Source organism: Macaca nemestrina, chromosome 10, assembly GCF_043159975.1.
Source record: "Macaca nemestrina isolate mMacNem1 chromosome 10, mMacNem.hap1, whole genome shotgun sequence".
In the NCBI taxonomy this organism is placed as follows: domain Eukaryota; kingdom Metazoa; phylum Chordata; class Mammalia; order Primates; family Cercopithecidae; genus Macaca; species Macaca nemestrina.
The window spans coordinates 119658403-119682997 of record NC_092134.1 but is presented as its reverse complement, the minus strand read 5'-3'; the positions used below and the strand labels follow the sequence as shown (position 1 = coordinate 119682997).

At 40.3% G+C, this 24595-nt stretch overlaps 1 protein-coding gene across 4 annotated transcripts in view; it reads right to left on the bottom strand.

The window, feature by feature from the left end:
• Positions 1 to 24595, bottom strand: part of LOC105492107 (ST8 alpha-N-acetyl-neuraminide alpha-2,8-sialyltransferase 1) — a 144738-nt gene that overhangs the window by 81559 nt on the left and 38584 nt on the right. For 3 of the 4 annotated variants that reach the window (XM_011759007.2, XM_071072072.1, XM_011759006.3), the window contains exon 2: positions 13809 to 13953. The exons of the other annotated variant lie outside the window; for it this stretch is intronic. In XM_011759007.2, coding sequence (XP_011757309.1) covers positions 13809 to 13953 — 145 coding nt within the window. The remainder of the gene's footprint in view (positions 1 to 13808; positions 13954 to 24595) is intronic. 4 annotated transcript variants of the gene reach the window in all.

The following is a 24595-nucleotide window of genomic DNA, read 5'->3' as shown; positions in this document are numbered from 1 at the left end:
TACAAAGACTAAAAAGCGTTTTCCTCCAGCAGCTGGGCCAAGAAAAATTGAAAACCAACAGGGAGACAGTATGTCAGTTTCAAAGATACAGGTATTATAATAGCTGTGGTTTTAAAACACAACTCCCACTCATTCGCTTTGTGGGAAAATTGGTACAAGCATATTTGATGGCTAAAAGACTGAAGAGCACCAAGGCCCCAACATAGGAGCCGAGAGTCTGGAGATGCCAGCTCCTGGCAGGGAAGAGACCTTGGAGCCAGTTCAGCTTTTAGCTCTGTCACTGCACTCTGCCATTTAGTTCTGGTTGGGGAGAAGGCAGAGACTGGCTGAGCTGACATCTCTCACTGTGATTTTCACATCTTCAAAAAGAACAGCAATTTCTCCATTATGGTGTCCTTTAAGATTGATGTCATTGCAACACCTGAGACTTGTATTATCTAATGACACAAGGGTGACATGGTAACAAAAGGGCTCGCAGTCACGCTGTTTGACTATCTTCACAGTTAGCCCTAAAGGCTTCAGTCTGGGACAGTTATTCTGAGTTTCTTACTGATAGTGACAGGAGGCAGACAAATGCCTAGATAGATAGTGGCAGGTCCTGGCGAAACCCCACCTCCAAGTTGCAGACAGTTTAAACCCTGAAAGCCAAGCCTCAAGTTAAATCTTCAGACTGGATTGAGACCCCACCTGCCCGTTTGGCACATTTGCCTCTGATTGGTCCCCACCCTTCACCTATTTTTCATATACCTGCCTTTTCCTAAATGGCTTTCTACACTGCCATGTCCACCTTTGAGTGGCATCTTTGCTTTGACCTTTTTGCATACTCACAAACCAATCAACACAAACTACCTCTTCTGAGCCCACAAAGAGCCCCAGACTCAGCCATATTGAGAACTTTACTGCCTTTGAGTAGAGGGATAACCCCTGCTAAAAGCTGTTTCATCATTCAGTGAAACTCCCCACCTTGCTCACTCTTCGAATGTCTGTGTGCCTACTTCTTCCTGGTCCTGAGACAAGAACCCAGACCTAGTTGACCTAACAAGCAAAAAATCCCTCATCATTATGCTGACTGCTTCCGATGTGAGGATTTTCCCCTCCACTCTCTATTAATGAACTCCAAGTCTATTTATATTTATACCAAAGCATAGGCTCTTGGTACACCAGGATATACTTGGTGATTGTATCCACCAAAACCAAGCAGCTGAACTCATTCATTCATTCATTCCACTAAAATTTATTGAATCTCTACCATGTCCCAAGCACTATGCTACAAACTGAGATGCACAACTCCCTGTGGTCCAGAATTAAACACTCTCTGTGGAGAGGTTCCCAGCTGGTGAGAGAAGGCAACTTGAATCAAATACTTATACAATTGAATATGAAGCTGCAAATGAAAGGTACCAGGTGCTCTGGGAACCAGCCCCGTTCTCCCCAGGAAATGGTTCTCAAACAAGATGTAAGGGATCAATGTAAGTTAATTAGGTAAGAGGAGGCAACAGTCTTCCAGGAAAATGGATAGTGTGTTGAAAACCTCTACAGAAGAAGAGAGCACAGTGTTTGTGAGGATATGAAAGAAGGCCAGTAAAGCAAGGTATGAGGGTGAGAGGGAACATTGTGGAAATTGATGCTGGAGTCACAGGCAGAGATCAAGCCTTAAGGAGTTTATCTTTATCCTAAAAAATCAATGGGAAGACAATCAAGGGTTTTAAGCAAAATGATGGCATGATCTGATTTGCCTTTTAAAAAGCTAACTCAGACTACAGTTTGGTAATGGACAGGAGAAGAGGTCAGATTAGATACAAAAATCCCAAAGATAACTTTTGTAGAATTCTAGGCAAGAGGCCATTATCATTTGAAATAAGATGGTAAAGACAATGGGAGAAAATAACAGGTGAATGTGAGAAAAAGAAATTATCTTCACAAGTATCAAAATATCCTTCAGCTCCATCCAATAACAATTTCTTAACAATAATGTATGTTAATAATGAGGAGCTGGAGGAAGCAGATGGATGTCAATTGGTAAGCCTATATTCGCTGACATTCTCAGAGAAGACCTTGGGTGCCACTCTAAGGGGTTTGAACTTTATCATACAGGTTGTAACCAGGAAGGATGAACCTGCTCAAGACTGATCCACTGTCGACAGGAAAAAGAAGTGGCCTCCTATAGAGCTGCTTGGAAACCAGATGGGGCTCAGCACCCAAGGCCCTCAATCCTGGTCAGTAGCAAGGCTTGGATTCTCACTATTCTCAGCAAGCCATGGAAGAGACTAGCTCTTCTGCAACCATAAGCTGATGAAATAATTCCCGTTTGTGTTCCCCACCCCTCACCGGCTGCCTGAGCTCTTCTGTAGCTGGGGTGAGGTGCTGGCAGTGCTCTGGGAACTGGCCTGCAGCCTTCCTCTTCCAGTACTGCTGTGAGTCAGGGAAATGATATGGAGGGAGGATCTGGTGCAGCAGCCTCCAGGCAGGATTCAGCACAACACTGGGGAGTGATCCTAGCCTCGGGCCTCGGGCCTCTGCCTACCAACAACTGGGCTTGTTACTGGGAAAACACAAAACATCGCACAACCCAGCAACAACAATAAAACTGGTCCTCTTAGAATTTCATGCGCTTTGATTTTTTTAGGGCTTGTGCCCTGTTTCTCTTGTAGAGTCTAGAGTGCTTGTGTTGAGTAAAAAGGAGATGCTCCAATACTCAAAGCAGCTAAATGTCCTCTTTGCCATAAAGACTCCATGTAACTGTGTGAATACTCGGGATTTTTCTCCTTTGTCCCAAGGTAGTTGTCTGCTTTCTTTTTTGGGTTTCTTTCTAGAAGATGGAGAAGTGCATGTGACAGGGGCTGAGAGCACCCACCAGACACACAAGCTCTCAGCCACGAGCAGCGTCTCCACAGCCCCAGCTGAGCGCAAGCTCCTGGAGGGCTGCCTGGGGGAGGCAGTCGTGGAAGTGCCAAGGTGACCAGATGGTTCCAGGATCACAATGTCTTTATTTTTAACTGTTTGCCACCGCTGTCCCCACCCCTGCCCAGCTCTGGAGTACTGTCTGCCCCAGACAAGCAGGAGAGAAGTGGAGGGGGGCAAGCACTGATTTCCAGTTGGGGTGTTCCTAACTGAGCAGTAGGGATAGAAGGTGTGAGCCTGGGAGTGCTTTTATAAGTTATTTTCCTTGTAGATTTTATTTTTAATTTATGTCTGTGACCTGCCAGGGAGAGGGGAGAGAGAGAGAAAGAGAGATGCTGTTGAGCTCATGACAAAATAAAATAAAATGAAAAAAAAAAAAAAAAAGCAAAACCCACCGTTTCTGGCCATCTATGTTGTTCAACTGTATCTGCAAGACTTGTACCTGAGTCACCCATCATAGCTACACTGGCTTTCCATTCCCTATAAACACTAAGTTGATAAAACAGGCCAAAGCCACAGTTCTGCCCTATCTTAGTAAGTATGTGATATCTCAGTCTCTGAATCGCCCATTGGTGCATCCCTAATTACAGAACTACAAAGCCCAGTGTAGTTTCAGGTTCCCTTTCTTAGAGGGTAGAATTTCCTTATTTTTAATAATAAAATGCAACAGCATATCTACTAGCTGCTCCTTGTCCTTCAGGAGTTGTCTCTGTGAATGCTGCTCCAGCCGACTTGGCGACTGTGCCATTTAGCCACTTGCTCATCCGCATGGCAAGTAGTGAAGAGTGACTTAAGAAATGTCACACACACCAGTTTATACTTTATAACCACAAAATTGGCAGAGGGTGGAGGATGTCATAGGAAGGCAAATTCATAATAGTGAACTTTTTTTTTTTTTTTTGAGACGGAGTCTCACTCTATTGCCCAGGCTGGAGTGCAGTGGTGTGATTTTGGCTCACTGCAACCTCTGCCTCCTGGGTTCAAGCAATTCTCCTGCTCCAGCCTCCTGAATAGCAGGGATTACAGGTGCCTGCCACCACGCCCAGCTAATTTTTGTATTTTTAGTAGAGACATGGTTTCATCCTGTTGGCCAGGCTAGTCTCAGACTCCTGACATCAAACGATCTGCCCGCCTCAGTCTCCTAAAGTGCTGGGATTACAGGCATGAGCCACCATGCCAGTCTGTGAGACATTTTTGAAAGTTCTTGAATTAGTCTAGATAACAGATGATAAACCTTGACCTAACCTAGTGGCAGTGAGGTAAGAAAAGAGGGGATTGATTCAGGAGATATTTAAGAAATAAACTTGGATTTGGACAGTGAAATTCAAACATAAGACCCTAGCGTCCAGCTCAAGTGACTGAGTAGACAATAGTGTCATTACCTGAGATCAGGAATAGAGGAAAAGAAGCAGGAGAGAGGGACAGAACTGTGGGCATGTAAAAGGTAAGGTGCCTATGGAACACTGAGGACAGTATCCAATAGGTACAGCATCAGATCTATTTCTACTCACTATTATTTCCCCAGGAACTAGCACAGTCCCTACCACACAGTAGTAGTTGCTCAATAAGTACTTCTTGAATGAGTGGTTGAACACTTATTTTACTTACATAGAATCATGAAAATTTCAGGAAAGTATAGTTGTGCCGGTAGCAGGGCATATTTATTTAGGTGACAAGTCCAATCAATGTGTAAAGCAATTTTCGATGCATCAAATCCTTGCTTTCAATTTAATTCTAACCCTGATTTTATTTTGTAGATTTTTGATTTACACTAAATTTTATAGTTCATCTAGAAATATTGTGTTTTTTCTTGAGTCCAGAAATATTACTGAACTTTGGATTTTAAAATATCCTCAAACAATCTCCATGTCAGGCATCTCGAAGCACCTACAAACTGTAGCAACTTCAGTTCTTACTGACGTTGGGTGTTATAGTCAAAGACTATGTAAGACTATAACAAGAAAAGGCAATTGGAAATTTATAAATTATGGCTCCAGAACTAACCAGACTTTGTGAATACACTATCCTCTGAATAGTATATTAGACCCAAGACATATATAAAATCAGAGTGGATTGAACTCTAGAAACAGAAAAATGTAAGCAAAATAGTCAGATGATACATATTATATATGGGGCTGTTAGCCAGTGCTTCATTAACTGCAGACTACCCCAGGTGAAGTGATTATCAAATTAATTTAATTTATAATTGCATTTCTCTCAGCACTTATTTTCTTTTTCTTTGTATAGAGTTAAAATTCTGAAATCTCAGGAATAGAGTCTGAATAGACAGGAAAAATAAAACTTAGCAAGAAAAAAACCTATGCATAATAATTTTCAGAGTATAAAATGTTGTCTTACCCTCAGAAAGCACTTTTGTTTCCTTTACAATCAGCAGATGTTGACCCACGCCCATCTATCCTAAATTTTCTCACCACACTTATCCACTTACCTATTTTTCTGACAAGTTGCTAGTGTAATTTCTTAGTTAACTAACAATTTTCCCAAATCCTCTGCTTACACTTAGTTTTTGCTCTCTCTGTACTGTCAGCCTCCACAGAGCTAGACATTGAAGACAGTAAGAATCTAACGTCTTTGTCTGAAAAATTCTACTCATTTATCCAGAATACTTCTCAACCTCTATATACACCTGAACCTACAGCTGAGGTCACTACAGATTCAGACTGAGCCCTGAGCAACGTGGGTGAATCCTGGCCTTTAGGGGAATGAATGGGGATGGTCACCTGAAGCTATGGGAATCACTATCAAGTTACACTTGTGTTCTGGCCCTGGCTTTGAGGTATGGCTCTAGTAACTTGATTTATGACTTAATTTCAAAACATAACCCAGGTCCCTGCCTCCCAGCTCATACCAAGTTCCAGTAACTGAGCTTCAGCCTTGCTTACAAAAACAGTCCCTAATTTTGGCCCCAATGCTGGGACCCTCACCTTGTTCACTTGTGTTTCTGCTGTGATAAATGGCCAGTTCCCAAACCTCTAGAAGTCAGAGGCTCTGCCTTCTTCTGACCAGTACCCTTGGAAGCTGCCAGTTGCCAAAACCTCCAGCGTAGAGACTGGGAACTTGAAGTCAATTGCTTTAACCGGATCTCTGGATATAGCTCCATCCACACCCATTTTCATCTCTGCATCCCACATACTAGCAGCACATCATGTTACTCCTTATTATCTTCTGGTTATTGCCAACAGTGTCCCACATTAAGAACTGCAATACCCCTTTCTGGCTACTGGCTGGACTTCCTTTTAGCCCCCAAAGCTATGTTCACTCCCTATCCTATCCCTAGCCAACCCCTTTCCCCATTGTGTTGGGCAAGTCTAGCTTTAGGGTCAGTCTCTTCAATGTACTCAGAAGTTCTGAACCCTGAAGATAACACAGTAGAGCTAGTCAGGCCATGAGTGATTAAAAAAATGTTCTGCTAGCTCATCTGTGATCTAAGAATTTTTAACCATCAATGGAAGGAAGACAATGAATTAGAAGGAAGATAGTGAATTGATCTGAACATAGACAAACACTCTGAAAAGGTTCTCTGTACCTATTCATACATCTTGAATATTTGACTGAATTAATTAAGCCAGAGAAAATTCAGGGTTGAAATGATACCTCTCTGTAAGTTAATCAAATATGTTTATTCATTTAAGCGACTCCTAATAGAGTTTAAAAGTACAAGTGAGCATATTAATAGAAATGAAACAGAGGCTTCCTAGTATCCAAACAAATGCTCAAAACTAAATTAAAATAGGATGCAAATTCCTTTCTACACTTGGACCTTTGTCTGTAAGAGCAACCAAGATTAAGCAACCAATCAAATAAAAAAGAATAAAGGTATACCAAGTTTTTCTACAGGGAAACACCCTGTCATGTCAGCAAACCTAACAAGAAAATGTTACATGGAACAGTAACACCTCCTAAGAAAAGCTATCACTCCCATCAGGCCTACAGGATGAGATGTGACTCAGTGGTAATTTATGTCACGAATTCTTTTCAATTATTCCCAGGAAGCTAGAATCCTGAGCCATAATCAGCCTTTGTACGAAATTTTACACACTGTCAAGTAATTTAGAAAGATCTACACCATGGCAAGATAGAGCATTCCTTTATTTTCCATTTTGTTCTCAACCACAGACAACCTGCAAATTTTCATTAAAGAAATGTCTTAATTTTTAATTATTTCTCAATTTGAAAAACAAGACATCTTAAAGTTCCCGTCAGCTATTCTTCTGAGCAACTCCATTGCACTACCTCACTTCTAATCAATTGTTTTCCTTTCCCTATGAAGATAACAGATATCTGGACATCCAGTGATGATCCATTTTCCTGCTCTTCTCGGTTACAGAGTCATTTGAAGAACAGTGGAAATCAATTCATTGTTCAGATCACCATCTTAATTCACTGGAAGTTAATGATTTATTTCACCTTGCCCTTTTACTTTACTGCAATTATTATCCAAATATAATGAAACAAAGACTATAGCATTCTCCATTACTACTTTATGTTTTCCAAAATCCCAGCTTCAACATCTTTATTTCTTTTCGCTGTCCTGGAAAATTGATTTCACCCCTTTTTTAGTGGTGTTTTAGTTTTTGTTTTGCTCCATGGGTTCCTGGCATCACCCAAATGCCAAAGCAATGCTAAAGTCCATACATACTTTGAGAGAAAATAACAGTACCACATTTTCTTAATCCAGTCTGTCATTGATGGACATTTGGGTTGGTTCCAAGTCTTTGCTATTGTGAATAGTGCCGCAATAAACATACGTGTGCATGTGTCTTTATAGCAGCATGATTGTAGCCTATAACATAAAGTATAATAATAATAAAAAAATAAAAAGCAAAAAGAAAACTAGACTTGGAATCAGAAAAAAAAAGAAAATAACAGTAATAATATTATCATATGTTTTTATAGTGCATTCATTACAAAGCACTTTTAAACCCATTATCTCATTTTAACTTTGTTACTCATGATAATAATACTGAAATATAAAGGCCAGGTATTATTTGTCCCAATGTGCAAATTATAAAATTCAGGCTGAGAATGGTTCCATGACTTGTCTAGGATCATAAGCGTCATCATAGAAAGGCCAGGCTTAGGATCCAGATTTTAAGACTGCATGCCCTAAACAGTACTTTAGTGTTAGCATTAGGCCAAGAGAATGGCAGGGCGAATTACCTTAATTATTCAATAGTAGTGGAACCATATTCTAGATTCCCTTAACAAAGAAGCAATGCAAGGTTTCCCCTTTATAAAACTCAAAATAATGTAAATGCTCTTATTTCTCCTTTCAACAGGGGATACCGGGGAGCTCAAAGCCAAAAAGAGACTAGGGCATTGTATGGGAAACTATGATATTGTATAGGATTCCACATCCTGTATATCTACACTCTATTTTTTTCTCCCAAAAAGCTGCAAAAGAAATTTCTTGGCCAGGTGTAGTGGTTCACGCCTGCAATTCCAGCATTTGGGGAGGCCAAGATGGGTGGATTACTTGAACCCAGCAGTCCTAGACCAGCCTGGTCAACGTAACAAAACCTTGTCTCTACAAAAAAAAAAAAAAAAATACAAAAATACAAAAATTAGCCAGGTGTGGTAGCACATGCCTGTTATCCCAGCTACTTGGGAGATGGAGGTAGGAGGATCACTTGAGCCCAGGAGGTGGAGGCTTGCAGTGAGCCATGATCATGCCACTGTGCTTTTAGTTTATCAAACAGAGCAAAACCCTGTCTCAAAATAAAATAAAATAAAAATAAATTTAAAAAATGAAACTTCTCCATTTCTTATAAGGGTATTCTTATAAAAGAAGTGAAAAACCTTAAAATGGTTTCAAGATGACTGAGTGATAAGAATGAACTAATCCACTAGAACCCACATCTTCTAAGGAAATAAACCAGAGAGTAAACACTAAAACCTTTGAAATCAGACAGGCCAGGTTTCACATCCCAGCCCTTCCACCTACCAGCTCTGGGACCCTGAATAAGGTATTTAACCCCTCTCAGTCTTAACTTCATCCATGAAATGGAGACAATAATAACAGCCACACAGAGTCACTGTAAGGGCTGAGAGAGAGAACATGTGAAGAAACTGAGGCAGCCCATACAGTTGACAAATGCAAGACATTTGCCTAAAACTGGAACACTGAACTTCCCAGCCTTTCTTGCAGTTAGACACGTCCATGTGACTCAGTCCTGATTAATGATATGTGAGCAGGAATCTGTCCAACTTTCCTCTTCTGCTTACTCCTTCTTTTTGCTGGGATCCTGAACCAAAACTGTGAAGTTCCTTGGCCATCAGCTAAGGAGGTTTGAATAGCAAGACAGGGATCTGGGAGCTTGATGGCACACTATGTAGCCATCACTGAGCCTTAAACTACCCACCCTCTAATTCCTTATTGCTTGAGATAAATAAGCACCTATTTGGTTCTGCCCCCAATCAGGTTTCTGTTATAAAGCAGCCAGATGCAAGCCTAACAACAGAGCCTAACAAAAGTCCAGCAAAGATCAATCCTCACCAGACATTAGATCCCTTAGTTTCCTTCCAGCCAAAAAGATATATATCAGGGGAAATGATTACAATAATACGAATAAGTCGAAAAAAAAAACTACCAAATTCTGTAGATTATATAGTATGATCCAAATTTTATCAAAAGAAAAAAAATTGCTGTGAGACTCAGGGATATCCAGGAGCTCAGAGAATTCTATTAAGCACATTACTGTGAAGGAAAAAAAAAAGTATATTTTCATTTTAACAAGGCTATTTTGACAAAGTACTCCAAAATGTCCTGCTGGGTTTCCCACAGGCCAAGGACGCTGCAGGTCCAGGCTCAGTGGAACATGACAGGAGCCTACGGTCAATCTAGGAAGCTGGAAATGAGTGTCTGCGTGGGGTGCATTAATGATGTTTTGTGATGCTTTACATATGGCCTTGGGTGAACATGCTGATGAGAAATGAATAGTCGTTTGTAATTTATATCACAATGTAAGAGAATGGAGAGCCAACCGTGTTTTTATAACACCAAAAGGAAATGTTTTTCAGATGGTATCAGCACAGTTGTGGTTTCTAACATTCCTGCTACTCCCTCACTCATTTCCATGGAAATTTGTGTTCTTCCGGGGCAATATATCTTAGGCCAAAATAGGGTTCATTCAATAATTCCTGCAAACACTGGACCATGCAGGCTTAAAAGGGGCAGTTCCTGGCTAAGCAGAAAAGAGCTGGTCCCAACACAGGGGACTGGGAGCAGCTATTCTCAAAGTGGGAATGCTAATACCATCGCACTGTCCTCCCCAAATACAAACACGCACACATACATCACGTGTTTTAAAAATCCTCTGTGAAGGTTAAAAATTCTGCCCTTCATGCCTAATAATCTTCAACAAATATCTCACCAAAATACACTTACAGAGCCCTTTGGAAACAGCTACCTCTGAATGCCCTGCTTAGTTTCCTACAGTTCAAGCAAGGGCACTGCAGGGGTCCAGCCCAAGTGAGACACAGACAGGAACGCCCTTGACAGACATGAGTGGTTGGAAATGAATATTTATACTGAGTGGGAAGCAATGCAGTGGGCGCAAAAGGGAAAACCCTCTTGTTCTCAAGAGCTCACAAGATGCTACTGAGATAGCAGATAAGGACTTTTAGAACACAAAACACTGTCATATGGAGGTATGAAGTTATGTACGCAGCATTATGTGGCAGAATTGAATAAATCTGAACACAAAGTTACAGAAAGTTGTGGAAGGTTCAAATAACAAAGAACTAACTAACTAAAAGGAGTTTGACGTGGAATCTCAACGTACAGACATTTCAATAGTTACCTCCTGCGGATTCACCGCCCCAGCCCCTACAGGACCTGTTGATGTTCCCTAATGTACGAGAGCATCTCCCTTACATTGCATCTTGGTACCAACAACAAAAAAACAATAGTTAAAAGTAGGCAAACAAATAACATTGATAATGATGGCTAACATATACGGAGCATTTAAGGGCAAGTGTAAAGGTACAGATGTAGAATCGAGGTTAGAAATGAGTGACTTAGCATTATTTCACTGAAACTCAGGGAAAGGACTGAAGCTTTGTTCATGCTGAAAACACTGAGCCTGGCCCACTCACCTGCATTTCTACCTCATCTGCACACACTATTATCTTCCTACCGGGAACATGAATGAAGCATATCAATTAACTGGCAACCTTGTTGGCTAATAACAAACTAGAAACATTTTGCTAGGAAATAATGGGTGAGAGCAGAGGGAAAACACCATTTTTCCAGTGATACAAACTGGTTTACCAAGATTTCTATGAATTAATTAGTCATTTCAGATTCTTAGCAGGAAAATACATACATATGCAATTTAAAAAAAAAATCTACTCATTGAATTGGTTCTGCCTTTTGCGATGGTTGTGCCCATACACAATGATGTAATGACTTCCAATTCCCAAGAAAAGAGCATTCTTCCTTTATTACTCAAGGATGTTTCCTTGGTCTTGCAACTGGCACAAAGAGGCACAGAATTCATTTGCACACACTTTACAAAGTAAATGTTTCTTACAACCCTATTACTGCAACCGACAGCTAACATAGGAGGCTAGTTTATATTTTTTAATCGTCCTTTTAAATGTATTTTCTAATACAAAGTTAGAATTCAGTTGGTATAACTAAAAGTCCTCATCTACAAAAAAAGCTACTTTGGATTTCATTTAAAATGTTTCTGCCTGAGGAACTGTTAAAGGAGATTGCTTCCTTATCTTTTCCTCATGCCACAACTAGTTGGTAGCAGTTTTCGTACATAGAATATCCTGTGGATTGGCTTGCTTAACCTCTATACCACTCTCTTTCCAGTTTCCTGATGAAGCGTGATAGTTAAAAATTGCCTTTCCTGGACTTCTTCATAACTAGTGTTCTGGATGCAAATCATTTCTCCATTAGAAGCATTTGAAGAAGATTTGAAACGATGAGGAGAGTTGAAACTCATCTTCTTTCCCTATTTCTAATGGAAGCAGTTGTGGCCATGCTAACAGCAATGCAAGTTAGGGCTTCCCAGTCCCTAGACCACAGTTATAGCAGTAGGCTCTTGAACTCAGTAATTCTAGGAACCACCTTTGGCTCCCATTTCTCCAATCTTTCAATGATTTTTTTTAAATGGCATATTCCCTATATGAAATATCTTTCTGCTGAAATATCTTTCTGCTAAAAGTACCTACAGAGATTGCTGTACCTTACCAAAACCCTCACCAATACAATTCTATTCTTCATGACTCAGCCTCAAGATACTAAGTATGAATCAGCACATTAACACCAAACATATAATGCTTTGTAGTTTATAAAGTATATTTATTATGCATTACAGTCGGGCGCGATGGCTCACGCCTGTAATCCTACCACTTTGGGAGGCCAAGATGGGCAGGTCACTTGAGGTCAGGAGTTCGAGACCAGCTTGGCCAGCATGGCGAAACATGGTCTCTACTAAAAATACAAAACTTCACTGGGTTTGGTGGTACATGTCTGTGATCCCAGCTACTCAGGAGGCTGAGGCAGGAGGATTGCTTGAACCTGAAAGGTGGAGGTTGCAGTGAGCCGAGATCATGCTACTGCACTCAAGCCCAGGCAACACAGTGAGTGGGACTCTGTCAAAAAAAAAAAAAAAAAAGAGGATATTTCCACGCATTATCTAAGTTGATCTTTTCCACAGCTCTGTAAGGTAAATAGGACAAGTGCTGCTCTAGCCATCATAGAGACAAGACAGCTGAATCTCAGACGACTTAGGTAATTACCCAAGGAATTTAGTTAGTGAGAGATGGAGACAAAATTCAATTCCGTATATTATGACTCTTAGTTATTTCCTTTGACACTTCGAAGACTCCCAAGGGCAGATGAAGAAGAGAGAGAAAACACGTAGATACTAGCAATAAACTAAAGCTTCTATTTCCTATTTCAAAAATTAAAAGAAAAACCTTATCACTACATTTTAAAACCATTAAACTAGACTAAAATAGCTAAGGGTGAGCTAGTCAGCATGGCTATTTCATAGAGAGTGTGACTTTGGATCTGGCAGAACCTGTGTCTCAACTTTGTGGGATTCCTCCTTTAAAGTCTCATGGACTATTAACAGAGATGCATGAAAGGTTCAGTCCCACCTTCCAAGGCTCAAAATTTTCTTTCTGTACAATCATCTGAGCAAACCAAGGGAGGCTAAAAGAGGTCTTGGGGAGGCCACAATTCATTTCTGAATTTTTCCCTAATTGCAATTTTGCCTAAGATCTCCCCTCCCCACAGCTAGAGTTCCCTAAAATAAAATTTCCCTTTTCCCCCCACTTGCTGCCTACACGTATGTTAGAAAAACATTTTATTTCAATGCTCAGAAAACCAAGAAGAGATATTAAGTAAGCAAAGCTTGATTTAGACCACTTCAAAAGTGGTCAAGTTGAATTATTCCTCTCCGTATCCACCACTCCTCCATTTCACAGCAGTAATCTAACCACATTCAAGAGCTCTAAGAAGCAAACTTCTCATCATATGGTCCCCACTCCTTGAGCAACATCAGTCCTAAGAAAACATTCCAGTATCACACAAATTCTTACGGGCATTCCACAGCCAACCTCAGAACACTAGAATTCCACAAGTCCCTGATCATTCATTTCTTGCTACCTTCAGTCTCAGGACTCAAATCAGAAAGGCTAGGAAAACTGTAACTCTATAATATCCTGCTTCCACCCTTGCATCAAAAGACTATGTGATTTATTCACACACACAAATGACAGATATAAAGAAAAGCATTTAAAGTTAAGAGAGAAGAAAGAAAACAAAAAGTCAATCTGATGAGTTAGGCAAACTCAATTATCCCTTTTCTATGACAGCAAGAAATTTAAGAAACTATATTGAAGGCAACCAACTCTATACTAACCTGAGGGAAGAGAGAATAAGTTGAATTGTCAATGGTGAAAGAGTATAAAAACTCCCCATCATACCACATGCTCTTCCCCATAGGGGAATTCATTTTAGTCATAGCAAAGAGATGGGCAGGGTCGCAGCAGTCTTCCATTTGTTTCCTAGGAGAGAAAACAGAGAGAGAGAAAAGAACAGCCGGTTAAATGAGGAGCAGATTCATTCACTTGTCATTTCCACAGAGATGTGCCGCCTTACCTCAGTGCCAGCTCACAGAAGCATAGCATCTCCAGGGTGATTAGACTACTATTAATTCACTCTTTTAGCCACCAAAGTGCGTGACTAGAATATTTCACAGTTAAAAAAAAATGTTTAAGAAAAATACATCAGCTCTCAGATTCAGGTGAGATATGTCAAAAGACAAAAATAATCATTACAGTTGCAGATGTACTGATCAATTCCAACATCCAGGTCCAGAAAAGACTTGGATAGCTAACTTTGGAGACTGTTGGGCTATTCAGCTACAGCAGAGCTATTCAGCTACCAGCATCACTGGGATAAACTCACCCTTCTGGGCTGGCTTGCAGGCTACTCCCCAGGTAGCCCCTCAAGTCTAAGCCATGTTTGTTCTATGGGGAAATCTTTATATGACCCTCCACTTAATAATCTACCAGAAATAAATTCCACTTAGTCATGAGTAAAAGAGCTTATTCACCACTTCCACCTCTAGGAAGATGAATAAAATTGCTGGCATAAACCATTTCTGAATGACCTCACGCAGAAATGCTCGCTCGACCTCCTTAGCTGAAAGGGGACGGTGGAGTGGGGGACCTGACTTCAAGTCCTGCCTCTGCAGCTTACTAACTCCATGACTGGGCAAAGAGACAGGGCTGCAGAATTGCCCTATGAGACTTTCGTTGAGAGTCCACTGAGAAGGTACTGGTAGAGCACACAGTGAAAGTTCAATACGTGGCAGGTGTTCTCCTTCTTATTGTTACACTGTCCCAGCCTCACTGACTTCAAGTCCTGCCTCTGCAGCTTACTAACTCCATGACTGGGCAAAGAGACAGGGCTGCAGAATTGCCCTATGAGACTTTCGTTGAGAGTCCACTGAGAAGGTACTGGTAGAGCACACAGTGAAAGTTCAATACGTGGCAGGTGTTCTCCTTCTTATTGTTACACTGTCCCAGCCTCATTGTTGCCAGGAATCAGCCTAGTCAGTAAGGTTGCCCCTGCAGCGGGCCCTGCGGTGTGGGCAGGCTTCCTCAGCCTGCCGGGGAGGTGCTCTTCCCGCCACACTTTGCCTCCCCTTGCACTCTCGAGATCTTCGTTGGCTTTGCCTTCACGAAGGTTTCAATGGGAAGAAGGACAGGAGAGAAGGGCTCAAGGCAGACAAGGGGAGAAGAGCTCAGGAAGAAAGCTTTCATCTTATCAAAGTTGCTAGACCGAGTGTCTCTTCTTGCTCCTACACTAGCCCTCCGTTTCTCATCAGCTGCCTCTCTCTTTCCTCTTCTTCTCCACCTTCATTCATTTTTATTGGTGTTTTGCCACTCAAAAGGTGGCTTCCAGAGATGGTAAAGGTTTTTTGTTGTTGTTCTTTGTTGTTGTTGTCGTCCTCGTTTTTTGAAACAGGGTCTCACTCTGTTGCGCAGGCTGGAGTGCCGTCACTGCAACCTCAAACTCCTGGGCTCAAGCGATCCTCCTGCCTCAGTCTCCCAAATGACTGGCACAACAGGCACGTGCCACCACGCCTGGCTAAGGTAAAGTTTTATACTGGACTGCAAACATTTTGTCAAAAGTGCATCCTAGGCTCTTCTTGAATCAACAGAAAACACCTGGACATGGTTTAAGACTATCTTTAAAAATAAGGAGAATTATCATGAGCATGATGCTAAACTTTGGGAGAGGATAGGCTAAATGTTTAGTTCCTATCCCAGGTCTGCTGATATCTTATATTTTTTAGTCCTCAGAGCAACCCTAAGAGATAATTAAGGAAATGCTTTATTATTATTATTATCATCATTATTCCTCCCAATTCTCATCTGAGGAAACAGGCTTAGAGCGGTTCTAGGACTTGCTCAGGTCATACAGGGCAGAGTAGGAAGCCAGGTCTGCAGCGTCCAAGCTTTCTCCTCTTTGCAGGTTACCTACTCCAAACCATTTTGATTCATTTGTATCTTTCTCTGCCCTAAAAGAAATGCTGTGTAAACACTGGCCAACTGCCTGCAGTACACCGGGTGCCTGCACAGATATTTTTCTACTTAATTCTCACAGTAACCCATGAGCGGGATGACTTTAAGATTCTTTTTTCAAGTAATTTATCTCAGGTCACATAACTAGTGAAACGGTGGGGCAGAGCTTTGCTCCCAGGTCTTTGTACCTCATATCAGGTACTTATTTCCAACAAGACCATGGCTCTGGCCTCCAACCAGCTGAACGTGCCATTCAGTACAAAGTGCTACAGGAGGTTCAGAAGGAAAATTTGTCACAGCCATGTAACACCTTACGTTGCCTAGTACCTGGCAGCTTGCAAATCACTTTCATATTTGTTTCCTCTTTGCATCCTCAAAATAGCCTGAGAAGACAGGTTACATTATTCTGAATTTATGGACGGTGAAACTGACGCTGAGACTCAGAGACTTGTTTAAGTTCATTAGGTTAGCAAATGTTTTCTTAATTATTGATAAAATATGTATTAGATGATGTTGAATCAAATTCTCATCTCCTTCTACAGCATCACCATGCTAGGGCAATCATACCTTTTGTAGGAAACCAAATACGCTATAGAAAATACAAAATTTCACAAATGATAGAAATATTGTAAAATCCAAGAGGTATAGCAAATTCACAGTGATCATATCACTCTTTGCAATATGAGTGGTTTTTCTATCATAAACTCTTAAACTTTTCCCTTCATCCAGAATGCCTCCACATCTTCCCTCTGCCATGACCATCTCTGGGGGGTGACTGAAAAGAACCCCAATGTGGAAATGTGTATGCATATCCCATGTGCCTGAGTGGGGTCCTCATTAGCTCACCAGCTACACTGGATATGGTAGCAGCAGCAAAATCAGGAATAGTACTAGCACTCCAGTACTACCAGCAGCAGTACTGATAGTAGTAGTCATTTTAGAAGTCGTAGTAGTGATTTTTACTGAGTTCTTACCTAAAACTGTGCTAGGTTCTTGGGATATAAAATTGAATTTAAAATCAGATCTTCCTTCTGAAAACATAATCAAGAAAAGGGGCAACCAACAAGCAAGTGACTTCCTGTGTATGCAGGGAGATGTGACCAAAGTCACAGCAGAGGTGTGCACAGATGTCTGTGGTTGTTTGGAAAAAAGAGGACATTAGATCACATCCAGGGTTCCAGGAAGCATTTCCTGATCTGAGATTTGCGGCCTGTTGTTTGTGATGTCTAGGAAATTGTCGGATTAAATAATGGACTTCACCGCCATCCAACCTTCAGGTAATTCTGGAGCAGAGCTATAGACCAGCTTTTAGAATTTTTAGCGAATGTGGCTCCTACCCCCTTTTCCATGCTTTGCACCGATGCTGTGTATTATTTGCTTTTCTTTTGTGGCAGACAATAAAATCAGAGGATCAAAAAAGCTAAAGCAATTCCTTTTTCATATTCAAGTTCAAATTGCCAGATCATTAAGTTTCAGTTGCAGGTGAGTTGAGTACTGGAATTAACATCTAATTGCTTTTTATTTGAATTCAAGCTTCAGCAACAGTTGTAACTAATGATGCTATAACTGCAGCATAAGGGTAAATACTTATGAAGCCTGGGAACCACTTGCTAGAACGTAACTCAGGTTCTCATCCCTCCTAATGGAATTCATAAGATCAGTTAAGCTAAGAAGCCCTCATCTGTTGACTGCGCCTACTGACTAGGAAGTCAGATTCTGAGGAAACTCAACAGGCAAATAACGGTGAAAATCCAACCCCTCAATTAACAATGCCTAGGATCAGAATGAACTTTGTTATGACCCTTTGAGATGCCATGTTCCACGCTTTGGTCACCAGACAGGAACAAGGTTGGGAGGCTGCCACTCCAATGACTGATACTTTTGTGCCCCTTCCAAGGGATAATTGAATTTGAGACAGGAGGGGTGGGCAAGAATTCTACCTCAGTCTCAGCATCTGGCCAGAATCTACTGTTACACTGTAGCTATTTAGACTTAGCTTTTGGAAGGTTAAATAGTCAGATAGACAAACATCCAAATCAATGCCAGTGCTGGCATCCCTGAACATGCATGTGACAAATGATCAAGTGATCATGTATGTCCCCTTGATACCTAATCAGGGCATCAATGTGAGCAGCACAAACAGGGAGTGTCATCGGAGTTTATTGTTTGTAAGCAATATGCAATCTACAATTCTTATACGCAATATAGGGGTAAACAATGACAATCTCTTTATGTGCTTTCTATGTTGAAATTCTATCAGTCAAGTGAAGTGTAAGTGAATATTTAATATTGCAAGAAGAAAATGCTGCAATAATAAATTTATTATGAAAGCTATTAGTTTTATATACAAAAAAATTCTGAGGTATTATTTACTACCTAGGAGAGTAAATTGTCAGTTAAAGGAAATATTAAGTCAGAGCATGTCTGGAATATAACCTTAGGAAAAACGCCACATCATTATTCTGCCAACTAATATTTATAAAATTTTAAATAATACAAAGCAGAATAACAGAATTGACATTAAATAAGTCAGGTCTTCATAGAGTTATTTTACATACTGACACTCAAAACATTAGACAAAATAACCTTGAAGAACTATATTTAATTTTACATTATTTAATTCCATTAAAGACAATGAGATTTTCAAGGAAAAAAAAGTCCTAAATTGGAACTCTTTACATCTTGTTATGAAGAACTGAACGTTAAATATTAAATCTGCCCTCAAAAAGTTCCATGAGGAATAAATACTCCAAAAACAATATCATCAGAAATCATCTTTGATCCAATCACAATACAGAATTCCTCATATCCCTCTTCCCTGCTTTATTCTTCTCTCTAGCACTGAAAACTATTTATATGCTATATATTTGATTTATAGTCTTGTTTATTTTCCATATCCCTAAGGCCCAGAATATAGAATCCACGAAGGCAGAGACTTCTGTCTTCTGTTCACTGTTGTATCCCCGTTTCCTGAAATGCTGCCTGAGACATTAAAAAAGTGCTTAATATTTATTGACAACCTAGATGCTCGTCAACAGTGGATTGGATCAATAAAATGTGACATATATATGGATGAAATATTATGCAGCCATACAAAGAAGGAAATCATGTCCTTTGCAACATGGATGCAGCTGGAGGCCATTATCCCACGTGAGTTAATGGAGGAACAGAAAACCAAATACTACATGTTCTCACTTATAAGTGGAAGCTAAACACTGAGTACACAAGGACATAAAGATGAGAACAATACACATTGGGGAGTACTAGAAGGGGGAGAGAGAAGGGGAGAAAAGAACTGGAAAATGACCTATTGGGTACTATGGTCACTACCTGAATAATGGAATCATTTGTACCCCAAACCTCAGCATTGCACAATATATCCAAACCTGCACATGTACCCTCTGAATCTAAAAGTTGTAATTATAATAAATAAATAAATACTGATTGAATGAATAAATAACAAATAGGAAGAAAAAAGACAGTGTTAGAGAAAGCAGAGAATTGCAATGTGCATTTTGCTTCCACAGTCAAAATTCAAATTTAAGAAGTCAATTCCTTATAGTTTTCTTCTGTGTTGTCTGTTTTGGGACTAAGAAACAAACACTTGTCAAAATAATTGCTTTAGACTGGCAAACATTTTCAGTAGTAGAAGATCCAGGATTTGGGGCATTTGCTGAGCAGTGAATCCCAGTTCCTGCCACTATGTGCTAAATGTTAGTCTTGTTAAAGTAGGCATGTCTGTAGGACTGCAGACACACAGACAGAGACCACAGGAATAATCCACCAGTGGATGGTGCTGAGAAATTACTTTTCCTTCACTATATTGTCAAACTTCCAAATGTTGACATTGAAAATGTTTGGTAAGGTTTCAAATGTAATCTTGTCTCCCCAAAGTTCTTCCTATTCTAGTGATATCTGACTTGTCAATTACTGATTTTAACATTTGGCTTTCAGCCAAAATGTGTATGTAATGCATTTCCTCCAGACAGCTAAATCAATAGTCCTGATGGTAAAGTGTCCTGAGCTGAGTTCCTAAAATTCCTTTTAGACTACGACATGTTGACTCTTTGGGTTAATGTCACAGAGCCTCAGATTCATGACTGAAAATGTTCCCAAGCCTCAATATCAGAGGATGGTTTTGAAATTGAGGTAATAGATATAAATCACTTAGCACATTACATGACCTTAGTAAGTAATTTCATTCTCCTTCTTAATAGTTAGAGACAATACAACTTTGTTTGCTTCACACAATATCAGTTTGTAACTTTTTCTGGCCATAATTTTTAATAGTTACCCCTTCTATTCTCAAACTTGTCCCTATTTGAATAATAAGTTGTATGTTCACCATATAAAGAGTGGAAGCTGAAAAGTTAAGCATCTCACAAAAGGGGGCTTCTCTTTAAGTGAAGAATCTGGTAGCCTAGATAGGAATCAGAGAAGTTTTTTATTCTAAAAACTAAGTGGCAGATTTCACATGAAAAAGTAGAGTCTTGGCCAGTATATGTTTATTTTTTCCCCTGACTTAAAGAAATCTGTCTGAAATAATCAATTTCAAAGCAGGTGTTTTTTTTTTCCAAGGGTCACTGTTGGCTGAGGGCCCAGACATATTTTCTATATGATCTAGAACAAGAAGTGGCAGAAGCTGCTCTGAAGAATTTCAGTGAATATTTATTTTCAGTCTCCCTGTTTATATCTACTGGTCTATGTAGCTAGAAAGATTCTAATATTGTGTTTTCAGAATCAAGCAGTAGGGTCTTGCTCACGGAGGAGGAATGGAGGCAAGTGGTGATAAAACTGCCTCTGGGGCAGACAATACTTTTGCCCCAGGTATTGGGGCAACTGTACTGGTTCCCTGCAGTAGCTTACATCATTGATCGAACAGGGCGAAATACACACTCCATATAGAGATTTGTATTCATGTTATTTTTCAATCAAATCTCTTAAATTGTATGAAGGAGAAGTACTTTCATTAGATTATTGCTTTAAAATAATGTTTTCTACAGAAATAATAAAAAAGTCTTTTCAAAGATTAATCTTTTGGATAATCTGCCAGAACTACAAACACAGAGAAAAACAACTCTTATCCACTGTTTAAGCCAGCAAGTAGTCTTGTATTTAGCAGTATTTTATTTTTCATATTTGAAATGACTGCATGATAAAGGAAAAGTGTTCCAAAGAAAGGCAGATTAGTGCCATGTGTAATTTGTGTTTCTCTAGTACAGGCAGAGAAAATTGAAAGAAGGAACTTTTGAAACATAAATATTTCAAGGAGGATCTGTTTTTTCTAATACACATTTGTTTTATAATTTATTGAACAAGTACACAGAATTATTTGGATTAAAGAATATCAATGTTTCCAGGAAGGATTTCAATGAATGCTTATTTTTTGTCTTCCTACTCAGGCTTACTGGTCTATACAGCTAGAAAGATTCTAGTATTATCTTTTGAGAACCACTTATTTGTTATTTTAGTAGCTGGAAGTGACTGGGCCTATTCAGGCTGCACTCATTCAGTCAATCGACAAACATTTGCTGAGCAACGTCTATGTGCCTAGTGCTGTTCTAGACACTGAGGATAAGGCCGTGAATAAACCAGGAGCAGAGGTACAGGGGACACCTTGCCCTCCTAATTCTAATGGAGGAATCAGAAAAACAAAATAAATAATTTACTTGGGTGAGCTGGGAAAGATGCAATTTTTAACAGGGTGACTAAGTCAGTCCTCACCAGGTGACATTTGAGTAAGGACCTGAAGGAGGTGAAGAAGAAAGCCATGTAAATATCTGAAAGAAGAGTATAGTGGAGTCAAAACTCTATCTGTCCCCTCATAGGGTCCTGGCTGGGTCTGAAAATTAAATTGACACATGAGAGATTAACAGGAGAAAAGTTTTAAAATGTACTTAATGTAAGTTTTACAGGATATGGGAGCCCTCATAAGAAAAGTAGGACTCAAAGATGTGGCAAAACATACGTGTAGGCCAGGCACTACGGCTCACACCTGTAATCCCAGCACTTTAGGAGGCCAAGGCTGGAAGACAGCTTGAGCCCAGGAGTTTGAGACCAGCCTGGGCAACATGGTGAGACCTTGTTTCTGCAAAAAATATATTTTTAATTAGCCTGATGTGGCGGTGCATGCCTGTGGTCCCAGCTACTTGAGACGCTGCCTGGAGGATTGCTTGAGCCCAGGAGTTCAAGGCTGCAGTAAGTCATGATCACACTACTGTACTCCAGCCTGGGCAACAAAGTGAGACCCTGTTTCAGAACAAACCAACAAAAAGAACTTACTTGATTTTGTATAGGTTGAACAAAGAGACGCAATTGTGGAAAAGTAACTAAACTATGGCGAGGCTAAAGGAAGACAAGATTTATTTTAACTAAGTCTGCTTGTACGGAATTCTCTTGGCTATGCCTCCCCATCAAAGAATGTTTCTTTCTTCCTAGCATATGGAGGGCAGCTATCACCTGGGAGTTTTTAATCTCCTGTCTTCAGTTAGAAAAAGGGAAGATAAGAATGTCCTTCTTGCATCTGCTGTTCTTCAAGCGTCTTTAGCTTGAAGTAATCCCCGTGTGGTAGTGGTATGTTTTGGGGGTCATAATCTACTGTCCTTCAAAAGCATTCCAGGTATAGCAAACACCAAGTGCAGAGGTCTTAAGGAGGAGCATGCCTCGTATGCTGAAAGGCCATCAAGGAAACCAGTGAAGCTAGAATAAAGTGAGCATGGGACAGACTGGTGTGTTGGGGGAGAGGCTCACACAGGGTTGGGTGCATGCAGCACTTACTCTGAGTGAAAAGGAGAAGAATCTGCCCTCCCTTACAGATCCTAAAGAATAAATCCAACTCCAAAAGCACAGCAAGACGTTTGAATTTGACTAGAAGTTGCAATGGAGGATGTGGGGCCACTGCACAGCAGAAACTTCATAAAATCTTCCAGTGGATGCCTGTTTCTCTCCTAGACATATTTCTAACATTTTCTCTAACCAGCCCCATCAAGCCCACCCTCTCTCGCTCTTATCTCTGTCCTATCCACAGCAAGGTATCCCTCCATTAGACTCTCCAATTTTGATTCCCCTCATAATCATTTAATACCATGCTTAGATATGAGAAAACCCACCCAAGAAAATATTCCTGTTTTACATGAATTCATATCTTTATGAATAAAATTCTGTTCATCTGTTAATGGCATCACAGAAAAACAGGGAAATGGATATCTACCACATCTGAAGAGTGTGTTTCGGTGGTCTGAAGTTTAAAACACATGTTTGGAGAGATGCAATGAATTCACTTCTGGAGGCTTGAGCAGGAGCATAGGGGTGGGCAGGTCCATCCACTCAGAGAGATGCAGTAGTTGGGCAGTCATTGTGAGAACAGCTGAAAATACGGTCCATATCAGGAGCACCAGTCCCCACATGAGCCCGTATACTCCACTGGGCTTTTAGACATGTATGCAAGTAGCAGATGCTCCAAACTGCATGCAGTGACTTATAATTGAGCCGCTTCTCGAATATACATGTTTACACAGCAGGGTGGGATGCAGCAAGGATGTCTTTATCCAATCATGGCCCATGGTGCTCCTGAATAGCACTGGGGAGGCCAGACATTATATAATAGATATAAGAACTCCATTCAGAAACACTTTTTCTTTCTTGTTGTAATGACACCTAGATCTGAGATTATGTCTGTGAAAGATAGGGAGAAGTTTGTGAAAGGCAAAGCAAATGAAAGGAAGAGAAAAAAGATACAGAAACAGCATTATGAATTTCTAAATTACACAGATTTTTTAAGTCAGGGAACTAAACCAGCAAACATTAAGATGATCAGGGAAGTGACATATTTCAGAGGGTAAGATCCTGGCGTCAGCTCTGTGGACTCATCCCAGCTGCACTGCCTACTAGATACAGTACTGGACAGTAGCATCTGTCCTGAAATTTTTGCAGATCTTAATTGTCTCTTTCATGATTCATGGCATACACTTCTGGTATTTCTGTGAGTAAGATTCAAAATTATTTTCTGAGAAAAAATTTGGCTTTGTGCTATGAACCATTTTCACAGAATGGAATTCTGTGTAAACACAAGTCAAAGATTCTCAATTTTCTTTACAGAATATTAACTGTGCCACCTGCTTGTCTAAAACATATGGGTCTCTCTACTCAGCACAGAATATCAGCATTTCAGGTTGTCAACAACCTTTAACTGACTGTCATCCAGTTTCCATTAAGGAATGTGCTAGCTGAATCTTATTCTGGGAGCTGGAGTCTTTATATTTGTGAAATTATGAAACATAAATTTGCTCTTTGACCCCGTTTCCTGGCATACAAGTCTTAAAATCCTTAGAAACTCCAAAATGATGTCTTTTTGTATGCTAATTAGTAGACTGGTGGCTAGAGACCCCTAGGTAGATTCAGGATGGGGGCTGATCATTTAAAAGGCCAAAGCATGATTACAGGATTAGAACTTTAAGCCACATCCCCCAAACTCTGAGGAGGAAAGGGTGGCTGAAACCAGTGACCAATGGTTTAATCAAACTGAAATTGACAGGATTTGAATAGCTTTTGTATAGCTGAACACCTGGAGGTTTCTGGAGGGTGATGTGCCTCGTGAGGGCATGGAAGTTCCGCA